Source organism: Sebastes fasciatus, chromosome 6 (assembly GCF_043250625.1).
Source record: "Sebastes fasciatus isolate fSebFas1 chromosome 6, fSebFas1.pri, whole genome shotgun sequence".
Taxonomy (NCBI): Eukaryota; Metazoa; Chordata; class Actinopteri; order Perciformes; family Sebastidae; genus Sebastes; species Sebastes fasciatus.
The window spans coordinates 20,610,338-20,623,116 of NC_133800.1; the positions used below are offsets into that span (position 1 = coordinate 20,610,338).

At 42.9% G+C, this 12,779-nt stretch overlaps 1 protein-coding gene across 1 annotated transcript in view; it reads right to left on the reverse strand.

The window, feature by feature from the left end:
* The window catches only part of LOC141769331 (GDNF family receptor alpha-2-like), a 53,298-nt gene that overhangs the window by 15,886 nt on the left and 24,633 nt on the right, over nt 1-12,779 (reverse strand). Inside the window, exon 4 of the mRNA XM_074638293.1 lies at nt 8,821-9,199. Coding sequence (XP_074494394.1) covers nt 8,821-9,199 — 379 coding nt within the window. The remainder of the gene's footprint in view (nt 1-8,820; nt 9,200-12,779) is intronic.

Below are 12,779 nucleotides of genomic sequence, written 5' to 3' on the forward strand. Positions count from 1 at the left end.
GCATTCTTAAGCAGAAAATCCAAAGAAAGAAATACCAAAACAAACTCAACTTGCATTTTCATTTAATTAACCCACTTTATGTTTTATTTTGAAACACTTACTTATGCATGATTGCAATGTTCCTTGTTTGGTGACCAGAAAATTGCAAGTCAGTGTTTATTTTACTTTCTCTTGCTTTACTGTCTACACACCACCCGCTGCAGATGCCTTACAACCCCCTACTGAATGTTATGTCATTGGGACGAATGCTAAATCAAGCGTGCACCACACACAAAACCCAGTGCCGTCTGTTTGGTATAGGGGCGAGTAGATTATTCAAGGTTATCTGAACTCCCTAAATACTCTCTGAATAAGGCAAACAGCCGTCCCACTGACATGTCAAACAAATGGATGAACTGCCCCTGAAGCAGTGACAGAGTTAGCGGTACGCTGCAGAACGGTTACTGCCAGTAATTAAATAGCTGTTAGTCAAATATCAAACGATTCTTTGGGAAGAGTTTAAAGAAAGCTATACAGTGAGACTCTTTAGGAGAAATTCATAGTAAGAACGATGACGAGTGAAAGAGCAGGTCCTAATTGACAAATTCAAAGCCACACATCAACCATGCTGTAGATAAGGCTGAAGTCTTATTGATAATGTTTGCATTAATAATAGATACAGTAGCGTCGGCGGAAGAGATTGTGAAGGAAAGCATGAGGCCTAGTCAGTAATGACTGTAGTTTTCCGCTATACCATGTTCCCTTAGAGATTACGGTTAGGAAAGTAAATGGCCGTAGCGTAATCCATGTATTGGAATTAAATGCACAACTCTTTCTTTCCAGCTCATGTGTCATCCCTCTCACCACTTGTCTTCCTCTCTCTCTCTCTTACTTTCCTCTAACCCCGTTTGCCGCTCTCATGTGTAACCGGCAAGCTGAGCACGTCTCCACTGAAGCTATAAGGCCTGATTAAAGCCACACACTGCAGCAAACTGTACTATGTATGAGGAAAAGGTCACCAATTGACACATGCTTTGCTTGCAAAACCACAGCTTTGAAGAAGAGACACTTCACTCTGATAACTTGTATTGTAACCAGGGAGATGGAAACGGTCCAGAGTTTTAACTTGAGCACAGACTTTTTAAGGTAGCTTAAGAAAGAGAAATCTGTTGGTATGCTTTTATACTTCTGTCACTGTGAGGACCATTTCGAGACCTTGAGAGTGAGGACATGATCTCAATGCTATTATATTAATAATGGATTAAATGACTATGTGTAAAGGCTTGTCTACATAGGAGGCGTTTCAGCCCCATTTTTCAGTCGTCCATCTCACGCGTCTGTCAGAAGAGATACGCTTCTATTTTAATCAATACAGCTGTTTACACAATACTGTGCCTGAATGCATCCTGTGTAGACACTGACGGATGACTGAATTTGCTGCTGCTCTGCTAACTTGCTGCTTTCACTACGCAGGCTGGGTAATGTGAAATGGGCTCTGCTGCACGAAAGAGCAATAATTATAAAATAACAATAATTAATCCATGTTTGAGGTAATTGTTTAGGTAGTTGTGATGGTTAATTCCTTGCTTACACTTACAGATTTTAAAGATGCTGAATTCAATGATGATGATGATGATGATGATGATCGAAAGATAAAGAATATAGAAACATGAAAATGATAATGAAATTATATTAAATTCTTGAAACTTCTTCCCGAAACTGTTTACCTGACCTCTCTAGGTCACTAAGTAAGGGATAATGTACAGCGAGCCCATCATTGTTGTGAAATGAACCCAAACAGGGTGAAGTAGCACCACGACGTGAAGCGTCCCCATCCTGAAGGGGTTTATTTCACTACAATGACCCACTAGCTGTACATTATCCCGCTTATTACACGGCTACTTACTTAAGAAATCAATGATTTGACACAAAAACGGTCCGCCAGAGTCCGACATCAGAACTACGCCCATAGCCCTAAATAATTAGGTCCTAAAAGTTGTGAAATGCACTAATAGCCTAACCCAGAGTTATTTCCCTTCCACCGTTCATGTGAATGAGACGGAGACCTCAGCTGGAGCGAGGGCTGGGTGGCGGAGGTAAAAAAAAAACGCTGCTGTGCCTGCTCTATGGCCCAAAGGATGCGGAAGTGCGCCAGATGATCCGGGTACTTTGTCACTCGGCAGTCGAGCCATTTTGGCTTCATGCACCACTGAGCAACTCTCATAGGAATGAACGGGAGCCCGCTTGCAACGCTGTGTCCAGTTCTCTTTATACATCCATGCTGCTCACCCATCCGGATGCCCACTGTGGGTCCAACACCTCACTACGATGCGGAGAGCGGCAGCCGACCCGAAAAGAGAACTTGAAGAAACCTCTTCTACCTGGGTTCTAACCTGCTCAGTCTACCACTAAAGACCTTTGGACTCTGCACGCCATATCATCCTTCTCTCTGCTCTGCTCTCCTGCTGCTTGGTTCCTGAATCCCAACCTGCGCCTGCAGCCCCACTGCATACACCAATTTGCTGAAGACTGTTCCAGCAACTATAAAGAAAAAAGAGACTTTTAAAGAAAGACTTTAAATGAAAGATATTCTGAACTGGCAAAGATGCCAAGTGGCCTCCCTCCAGCTACGAGGAGCGAAGATATGATTAAGCGACTTGTCGCCACAACAGAGAAAGAGAGAGATGGAGACGGAGAACACGGTTCACGCTGAAGCTCCACGTGTCAGCCGACAGTATCCGGAGATGTCCGAGAGCGCCAAGGGAGCCAGAAAAGCTCATTGGAGAGAAACAACTCAAGCCAAGTCCCGTGGGATCCAATAGAACCAAAATGTCGAGGTCCAGAAAGAACCTGCAGCCACTCTATACAGCACAACCTCCTATCTGCCCATCAGGAAATGCTAGGTGATATAAATATATTCTCAGATGTGAAAGAGTTTGATGTTAGTCTACTAAACAGACAAGACTAAGAGAGAAATTCATCAGACCTAAATTAGATTACCCCTAAATTTAGAATGAATATGACATCAAACAACACATTTAATTGGTAGATATCAATGGCTGGATTGACCTGGTCACACTTGATTCATTTCTATTCAGAAATGTTCATTGTTGTGTTCATTGCTCATGTATCCTATTCCTTTTATTCCTTTTGTTTCATCATTTATCCACTTATCTTCTGTCGGTGGTTTAGTTATGTAGGTAGTTAAATAAACATTTCATTTTATAAAGACCTTGGTTATATGATTTGTGTGTAGGCCTTTATAAAACAATTTGTACATCACTGTACACTATGCCCAAGAACTCCATAGCATCCCCGAGATTACTAGACTCATTTGATTAATATCAAATTTGGAAGTTTTCCATTTTTACAAAATTGGGTGGCGCCTATTTGAAATGCCATCACTCTCCTTAACCTTTTACGACAATTCATGGGTTTATGATTCACAATTTTGAGCTATTAATTATAGATACATATTTTGATATTCATTATTGATTGATTATTTAATCTGCTTCACGCAATACTGCTTCAAAAACAAAGATGACGCATGACCAGGCTCTGCCAGTGGTTTGAAATGGTACACTCTTCCTGTCTCCTAAGTGGGTGTGGTCCAGCCAGCTCATAGCGAGATCTGTGAGCCTGACTGCCCGGCTGGCGAGGTAGGCATTTTCAGAAGTGAATTTAGTGACGAAATAGCTACGAAACATGTAAAAAAAACATGCAGTTTTTGGCCACTGTTGTTGTGACCATAGCCTGTACCGTTCCTTTGCATTGTGGGATACAGTAGGCGAGGTAGACTGGTCCGATGCATACTGGAGATTTTTTCCAAATCAGTACGACATCCGGGTATTTTTGGTATGCTGTTGATTTAGCTTTTATTTGCATACTGCATACTACATATGCAGATCATCAAATCAGTATGTACTACTAGTATAGTATGCAGTTTCGGATACTGCCTGTCTCTGACTACAAGCCACCGGCTCAACCATCGCCATGTTGAAAGCCGTGTGGAGGCAATCTCTTAATCAAAGATCTGCTCTGAATTTCGACTTTAGCACCTTTAAGGGTCTTTTTTCCTCATGAGTCTATAGCTTCAGGCATATTTGTGTTGAGCGTGTAATTTACATACCCAGCTCCAATTATGCACTCATATCTTGATTAATTTCCTATTTATTTTCCAAGTCTTGGTTGCTCTTTAAAGTTACAGTACATCATAGAGAACTGGCATCATGTGTGAACGCGAGGTTAGCGTAGGGTGAGTGGCCGCTGAGGGTCCTCACACAAATACAAGAGCACAAAAGTGTGTTTGTGTGTGAGTGAATGTGAGAGAGAGAGAGAAACTGATGATAAAAGTGCAACAACAATCCTTATTCCTTTCAGCTTCGTCTCAGAAGCTACAGAGTAATGCCATCTGGGCCAGTCAGTCTCCCTACACTGTTCCCCCTAGGTGGAGGCTTGAGTTGTCAGATACAACAGAGCAGAGTGTTGATTTAGGGCAGTGTGTGTGTGTGTGCGTGTGCATGTGCGGAGTACCCTGTGAGTTTTCTGTGAGCAAAGGCAGCCCGGTACAGATTGAGCATCTCCCAAACTGGGTCAGGTTACCTGTACAGTGATCGATTGTCTTTCAGCTCCCCACTTTGATAACCAGTGGCCAAAGAACTCAATCAAAGAGCACCCAGTGAGCCTGGAGACCAGGGGATATTAATCAAAGATAGAAGTGTGGCATTGATCCTCAGACAATCAATACGGTACACATATACAACTCAATGTTCTTTGGGTTAGGCTTCATTGGGCTGGCGTTAGCGTAAGCTGACATGGAAATGGATAGGGAGTTTATCTGCTTGCATACATGCATGCACACACACACACACACATATGCTCACTACCCCAAAACAGCACATCCAAATATAGCCCTATTGTCACTCCGTGGACTCTGCAGTCCCAAATGAATAGATGTTGGATCCATTGGAAGGATGGTGAGAACATAAGAGAGGAGAAGCTGAGAGGAGAGGAAGTGATGAAAATAGCAGGACGGTAACAAACACAGGTTTATTGTCTGTTGTATGTCTGTTTTTTCTCTCTATTTGTCTGGGATTATGGAAGGAAATAACGTAATAACTGCAGCAGAAGTACAACCAGGTGTAAGAAATAAGAGCTGCTCCATTTAATGCTTGTTCTCCGTCCATCTATAGTCCCTAGATCTCCAGAGTGTGTCAACAATTGCCTCTACAGAGACCAGGCAGAGAATGAAATCATCCAGTGCAATATGCCATCCAAGCCCAAGCCAAAATTATATATTTGAAATCCTTTCAAATATTTATTTTCTGTTTATTTGAGCTCTGGGCTCCACCTGGAACAATCTGAACAGTCTCCAAAGGTGAAATCAAAGCCAATCTGGCATCCAATGTGCTCAAGGTAAAACTCCAAAAAAGAAAGTATCTCAAGGCGTTTTTCCTGGTGTAAAGCAAGGACCTGCTGGCCTTTCAAGGTCTAAAATAAATAATAAAATAGGTAGAATATACATTTTTAAATCCATTTCGACATGGGTGTGTTTTGAGCCGTGACCCGTTCTTCATGAGAGTGTGTTGCGGGTTGCTAAGCTCGTCTTTGAGATGGCCCGCAGAGCCTGCTGCAGAGATCCATAGCTGTGTGACCAATCCACTGACCTCCAACCCGCTGCAGTAGCTTTACAGCCCGGATCGATTCTACGACCCTCTCCTCCCACCCTCTCTCTCTCTCTCTCTCTGTCTCATTATCTATCCTTCCCTCTCTTCCTCCGCCCAGTCCCTCCTCCTCTCTCCATCAGTCCCTTGTGTTAAAATGAAATAGGCTTGGGCTATAGCTGTGTAGCCCCCGTTTGGAGTCAGACAGGCGTCCCCGGGGGAGACAGGCCTGTCGTTGAATGATCTTCCCCCTGCTTTTATCAACACATCTCAGAGAGGGGAAAAGGGAGCCAAGGAAAGTTTCCTCTGCTGTTGTACTTGACTGTGCTGTGACTTCTGTGTTGGGAAAGTTTTAGGAGGGCTCTTTCTAGAGTGGTTCAATTGCGTTTATCACCGAGGTTGCACAAAAAACAAACTCTAATCTGTGGACTTTGTTTCCATTAGCATGACAAACACGTTTTAAATTCAATTTGCTTGTGCAACATACTGAAGGTGCAGAACAAATTAAGAACGCAACGTGTTGCTTAGCACAATATCTCGATAAATTATCAGATGGAATAAAATTCAGTGTTTTCCAAGGTGTGATGAGGCCTGACATTAACAGATAGAGGACATGAAGGCAGACAGAGGACACGTTAAGAATATCTCACAGGATGCTGGTCACTGTGGACACCTCAAGGCAGGATAAAAATCACCAATCAGAGAACACTGTCAGCCCAGCGCTGACCAACGACATCTCACTTTAATTGAATCGTAGTGTCATTCTCTTGCATGGCAGCACTTATTCACTGCGGGAGGATGCGCCACCCAAACAGCCGATTATTAGAGTCACGTCCCAGCTCAACGTGGCTGTGTATGAGTGTGTGGTTGTGTGTGTGTGTGACTGCTGAATGGTTGTTGGTCTGCTGATGCGCAGGCCAGCGTGCGTTCGCACTGTATGAGCGTGCGCACGCTCATCGAGCGGTTGACCTCAGTGGGGCATTTACCCAGCCACAGATAATGAGCTTTAACGTTCTATTTCATCTTTCTCAATGAGGAGGTGCACAGCAGACACCCGAGGGCCTAAAGGTCAAAGAAAGCAACTCAGCCTGAAAACAGATTACACAATGCAGGCAAGCAGGTAATTATCAAGACAATCATAAATCGGAGAGGAGGCGATAGAGTTTCCCTACTTTAGCAGCGCGGCTGCTGGATTTAGTGTTGGTGGAGAGGAATTGGGTTTTCGTCATTAACGCTCGGCCTCGAAGGCTGCTAACCTCTATAGAAACAGGATGAATGTGACGCACCACAGATATACTTCTCACAAGGAATCATTGTGCCTGGTTAGCAAGTATAATTTGAATTTCATGTGACTGTAAATCATTCTTACTTCTTACAAATGATTCAGGCTAGTTATCCAAAAGACAGAGAGAAAAACAAGTAATACAAAAGTGATATAAAATGTTTTTGCACAGTGCTTTTTATCACTATTATTCATATTGTGCAACATATTATTCATCTCAGAGTTGATAAACCGTTTGAATCTGTAAAGTTTGTTGTGTTGTTGTTAGGGCTGTCAAAGTTAACGTGATAATAACGCGTTAACGCAAATTAGTTTTAACGTCACTAATTTCTTCAACGTATTAACACAATCAATCTTTCGGAGGTTGTGGCGGGCTCAGGTTTGAAAGCTAAATAGAAGATACTGGCATCATATGAAACTAGAATATCTAACGAATCCATTGGTGCCAACCATGTCATACTAGCTTGTCGAGAAGAAGGATAAATAACGCTCCAAACTTGCGCTTAATTTTGGCAAGGAAAACCTGCCATTTTCAAAGGGGTCACTTGGCGTCTGACCTCAATGATAATGACATGCAGTTTTGGGCAAGTCATAGTCAAGTCAGCACACTGACAGCTGTTGTTGAAGTTGGGCTTGAGGTTGCCATGTTATGATTTGAGCATATTTTTTATGCTAAATGCAGTACCTGTGAGGGTTTCTGAACAATATTTGTCATTGTTTTGTGTTATGTTGATTTCCAATAATAGATATATACATACAATTGTATAAAGCAGCATATTTGCCCACTCCCATGTTGATAAGAGTATTAAATACTTGACAAATCTCCCTTTAAGGTACATTTTGAACAGATATGTGTGATTAATTTGCCATTAATTTGCCATTAATCGCGATTAACTATGGACAATCATTCCATTTGTCGCAATTAAATATTTTAATGGATTGACAGCCCTAGTTGTTGTGTCTGTCTCAAAGATGTAACCAAATTTATTCCGAACCTGTCATAAGACCTGTGTCAAGACCCGTCACTGAATTGTATCATCTGCCTAATCATCTGTCACACTGGCACATACAAAAGTAGACAAAAGTTTCCCCCGTCTCATAATTCTCGCACCCGTGAGTATTATTTTTAGTAGCGAGCTTTCAAGGGTCTAACACTTGGTCGAACTCCATTAGGCTCACAAATGAGCTTTTAAATGCTTAGAATTATTCAAATGTCCCACATTTTTTTTATGTTGTTAGACTAATGAAGGCAGAGCATATCTCCTCTAGCCGGCTGGATGTGTAGCCTGTTGATGGCCGGGCACAGCACATGGTTCTGGGGGGGTATTAAGATCTTGACAGCTGATTTGGGCTGATAGTACAACCGCTGTGTTTCACCTGCTCTCGGCAGCACTAACACAAGGAAACATGTCACGGCTGGGTAGGTGTGAATTGAATCCGGCCGCTTGAATCCAATAGAGGCCCCTGTGCAGCCAACGTGATCCACTAATGTTTTGTTCAGCTTAATTGAGCGTTGTCCCTTCAACTTAGCCTCACATCTTCATCCTGCCTCTAATAGCCACAGCCTCCATGAAAGTCTAATTACTTCACTGGCAAAGTTACAGCAGAGAAATATACAACTTCAGGATGCCATGGGAGGCAGGAAATTGCCGTCTTTTTCTTATTTTCCATGAATATAAGATACTAATGAATCTTCAGATGTGTTTGGCCGTAGCTCGTCTCGGATGCACAGCACTAAAATCTGTCCCTCAAACCAACAAAACAAAAACAGAGACATGGATGCACATAAATAAATGTCTTCCCTGCCACCCGTCTCACTACTCACATACAGTACAGGACACTCTTCCTTTGCCCTTTAGAAACCTCCTCCCACCCCACCATTTCCCATTCTTTTACCTGCAGAGAGAGTCCTGGCGGCAGACCCTCCGTAGCTCCAGACAGTTGGGTTTCTCCTTATCTTTATAGGAGCAATCAGGTACGATTGTCTGCCTGCGTCGTTCGGCGCAGCCCTCGCTCTGGCAGGGGCAGAAGAGCAGCCGGTGGCTGAACTCGGGTGGCACGCGGTCCAGGAACAACCTCAGTGCTTTGTGGCAGCGCTTCTTGCTGCAGGTTTCGCCCTTGTTGGGGTCCTCCTTGCTGCAGGTAGCGATGTAGGCGGAGCGTTGCCTCTTGCAGCTGCTGTTGAGGTTGCAGGCTTTAGCCGCGTCAAGACAAGGGTTGCAGTTTCTCTCGGCGTCAAGACAGTGGAAACCTTTCGGGGCCACAACGAGCATCCCTGTGACAGAGGATACAAAGAACAGAGAAAACTCAGTGACTTTAGTGAACTAGCCGATTAGACTCAGACCATTATAGGTGGTTATCGGTTATAAGCCCCGTAGATGTGGGTCAGTAGGGCCCTGCTACACGCAATATTAGGTTTTATCATCTATTCACATGGTCGATCACCAAAAGAAGGTATCAAAGAAGACGACAGCGACCTCTAGTGACCGTAGTAATTAATAGTTAATAGTAATCACTCCACATGGGATGGAGGTCGTGGGCGATGGATGGGACTGAAAACACAGGACTTTCACTTGGGATACTGGGGTTTGCATTCCGTGTGAAACAAACAACGTATAGCTGTCTTTGTGTTCACAATCGTCAAATTTTACTTTCACTTTTGAAGCATAGTTATTTTAAGCCAAAACATGATGTTTTTCCCTAAACTTAACTAATGGTTTTGTTGCCTAAACTTAAAGAAGCTATTTTGTTTTCATTCAAAAGGTAAAGTTTCATTCAGTTTTACAACGTGTTAGAAAGTGTTGCTTTTAATTTTCGCTTTCACATTTACAACGTAGTAGTCGTACAGTAGTAGGCCCCTACTGACCCACATCTATGGTACTTATAGCAATCGATAACGCCTATTTAATGGCCTGATAACAGTCAAATCGGGTTCAGCTAAAGGGAAAAAGAGATGCCAGACATGTATTTCCAGAGGGATGAGTCGTTTGAATTTACAATGCTATCTTTTTTTGTGATTTGTAGTATTTAAACAAACACAACCTGGATCAAACACAATCACAACAGTTAAATACAAATCTTCCCATTGATCCTCTAACTCAACATCATCATTACAGTCGGCTCAGCTGCAAAGTACGATCAACAAATAAAACAATAATCCCTGCGTCTCTACCCGTCGGGGAGTCCATTGCAAATGTTTGACTTGAGCGCTGAAGGAGACTCTTCAGTATCATCCAACATTGAGCCACTGGAGGGATGCCTGCAGATAGCCCACATCTACTCTAACTGAATTATTGATTCAGTCGGTTTCAGACCTTGAGTGAAATATGAATGAATTAAGCAATGATTCCAAATTGGATGTTGATGAATTATTCATTTCCAGGTAATATTATGATGTGATTATAATATTAGTACATTATAAAGTTGTTGTAGCAAGTTGCCTCGATGTTACACATAATACTTATTATACATAATCTTATTCTGATGTTTTTGCTATACTTATAATGTAAGTAAAACAAGATAAGCAAACAATATATTTTAAAGGAACTGATGTAAAACAAACAGGAGTCCTTGGGAAAATATTGACAAGAATGCTTATTGATGAGCAACACTAAATACTGTAACATCTGCCCGAAACATGCGAAGCTCAAGGACTTGGCAAAGACTCCACACTACGCTGTGCTGTATGATCCACTTATTGGATGGTTCAAGTACAAGATTAAGTTCCCTCATTGTTTTTTTCCAGTGTAATCACAAACTGAAACATTGCAATTACGCCTCAGGCTGCACATCATATTTGTGGAAAACAGATTATGTCATTAGGTGTTCTGAGATACAGCATATACCATAGTCGCAGTAAAAAAAAAACACACTTTTTCCTGAGATATACCGCTAATAAAGCAGGATCATGTTCACTTGTGGCGTCCCTCTCTTGTATTCTGGCTATATTAGAGAAGTTAACCTCCCTCCCCTGTAGATAATGATATTTCAGAGGTCGTAGCGGCATGGTGACACCCAGAGAGATTCATCTCTTATTCAACAGAACCAATCTCACTCTGCGTCTATCAGACAGCCGGGAGCAGGAAGAAGACCATTTATTTTAGAGGGGTGTGCCGGAGATGTTGTGTTGTTTCCGAGTGGTGCATCTCACGTTATCAATCCTAGAAATGGGGATACGTAGAACGCATCACATCACAACGGGGGGGATAAAAAATAAGGAAAAACCCCAAAATTAATGATTTTGTGGTTTCACATCACGTCAGATAAAACAAAACTCGATGCCGCCCGCTGAAGAATAGCAGAAGAAGAATATCGGGGATTCATCACAGAGAGACAAAAGCACACTTAAACTCCTCCGTTAACCAAGGCTTTCATTTTGATGTCGCAAGGAGGTTAAATGTAGGAGGCTCTGATAAACAGATGGTCTTAAGAGACACGTCCTGAGTTCAACACATGTAGGTGTTTACAATAGTTACAATGTTTCGTCGCAGGCCACCGGAGAGAACCTTTCCCTCTTTGTTCGAATAAAAAGAGCATTAACTTTCATGACTCCTATTAGAATAAGACATCATTGTATCATCAATTGAAACTTGTTTATCCTTGCACTCTCTGAGGGGAGCAGATAAATGATCCACAGCAGATGTCTGGCAGCGTAGCAAGCTCAGTCTTGTTAGTGTAAGTGACTGAAAAGGCTGGCAGAATTGTGCTCAGATCATGTACTTTTTCTGCGACAGTAGCAAACATCAAACCTTGAAGGCAGGATTGTTGTTGGTTCAACGAGAATCGAAAAAAAGAGCCGACTTTGGCGCAGGGCACGAAGAGGCCGAAGCGGGGCCAAAAGTTTGACTAAAGTGGGCCAAGCTTGGCTGAAGCGGGGCCTGAACGGGGGCGGTACGGTCCAGCTGGAGGCGAGGTTAGCGGAGCTGGTGTCCAGCGGTTCGGGCTATATTACATTGATGGATTGCAGATCCTAAATCTCCCCTGGCCATCTGCAGGCTCTAATGTGGGCCACTGGGGGGGTCCGGGATGAAAAGAAAATAGGAGAAGGATGAGCTACTAAGATTTATCTGACCAAGCCGCTTTTGAGGCTGCAGCGAACGCACCGGTTTTTACTACCTCTGATTGGGGAGCTGAGATTGAATTTGGTGCTCAACCCAAAAAGATGTCCTGGGGCGAACATAACACACAAAGCCCGCTTGATGGCTCTGACGCGCTTACACACAAACAGGATGATGGCGAGAGCGCGCGGAGGAAGAGGAAGGAAGCGAAGGAGTGGAGATGGGAGGGGAAATGTGCGGTATTGTGTTACAGAGTTATAATTGATTTTCCAAGTGCATTACAATGGAGGTTTTCAGCAAACATATTCTGCTATAATGCGAGGAGAAAGGGGTTGATAAGCTAATGATACGAGACGTATAAAAATGGAAAAAGCTTTAAGAGGGGAGAGGAGACTTGAGCAGTTGATTGCAGCAGCTGATCATGACGGATAGAGAGATAGAAGTGAGAGGACGCGGACTAACAGATTGGACGGCCACTTACAGAGACATGCTGGAGAGCTTTCAATTAATCCAGCCTAATTCAGGAGAGCCTCTCGCTCAGAATAATTAACCCAGCCCATCAGCGGCGCAATCAACAGCTCATAGCATCACAATAGTTTACACGTATCTATCACCTTACCTTGCTGGCTCTTGTACTATACATTAATGAGCAAGCGAGGCGCTGACTGAATGAACGAACAGATAGATGGGCGGGCGGCTGCATTGATTGATTAATGGATGTAATAAACACGGAACATCGGTGTCATTAAGTACAGGAAAAGTCATAAATAATGTTCTTTCCTATTATATCTTGGCACC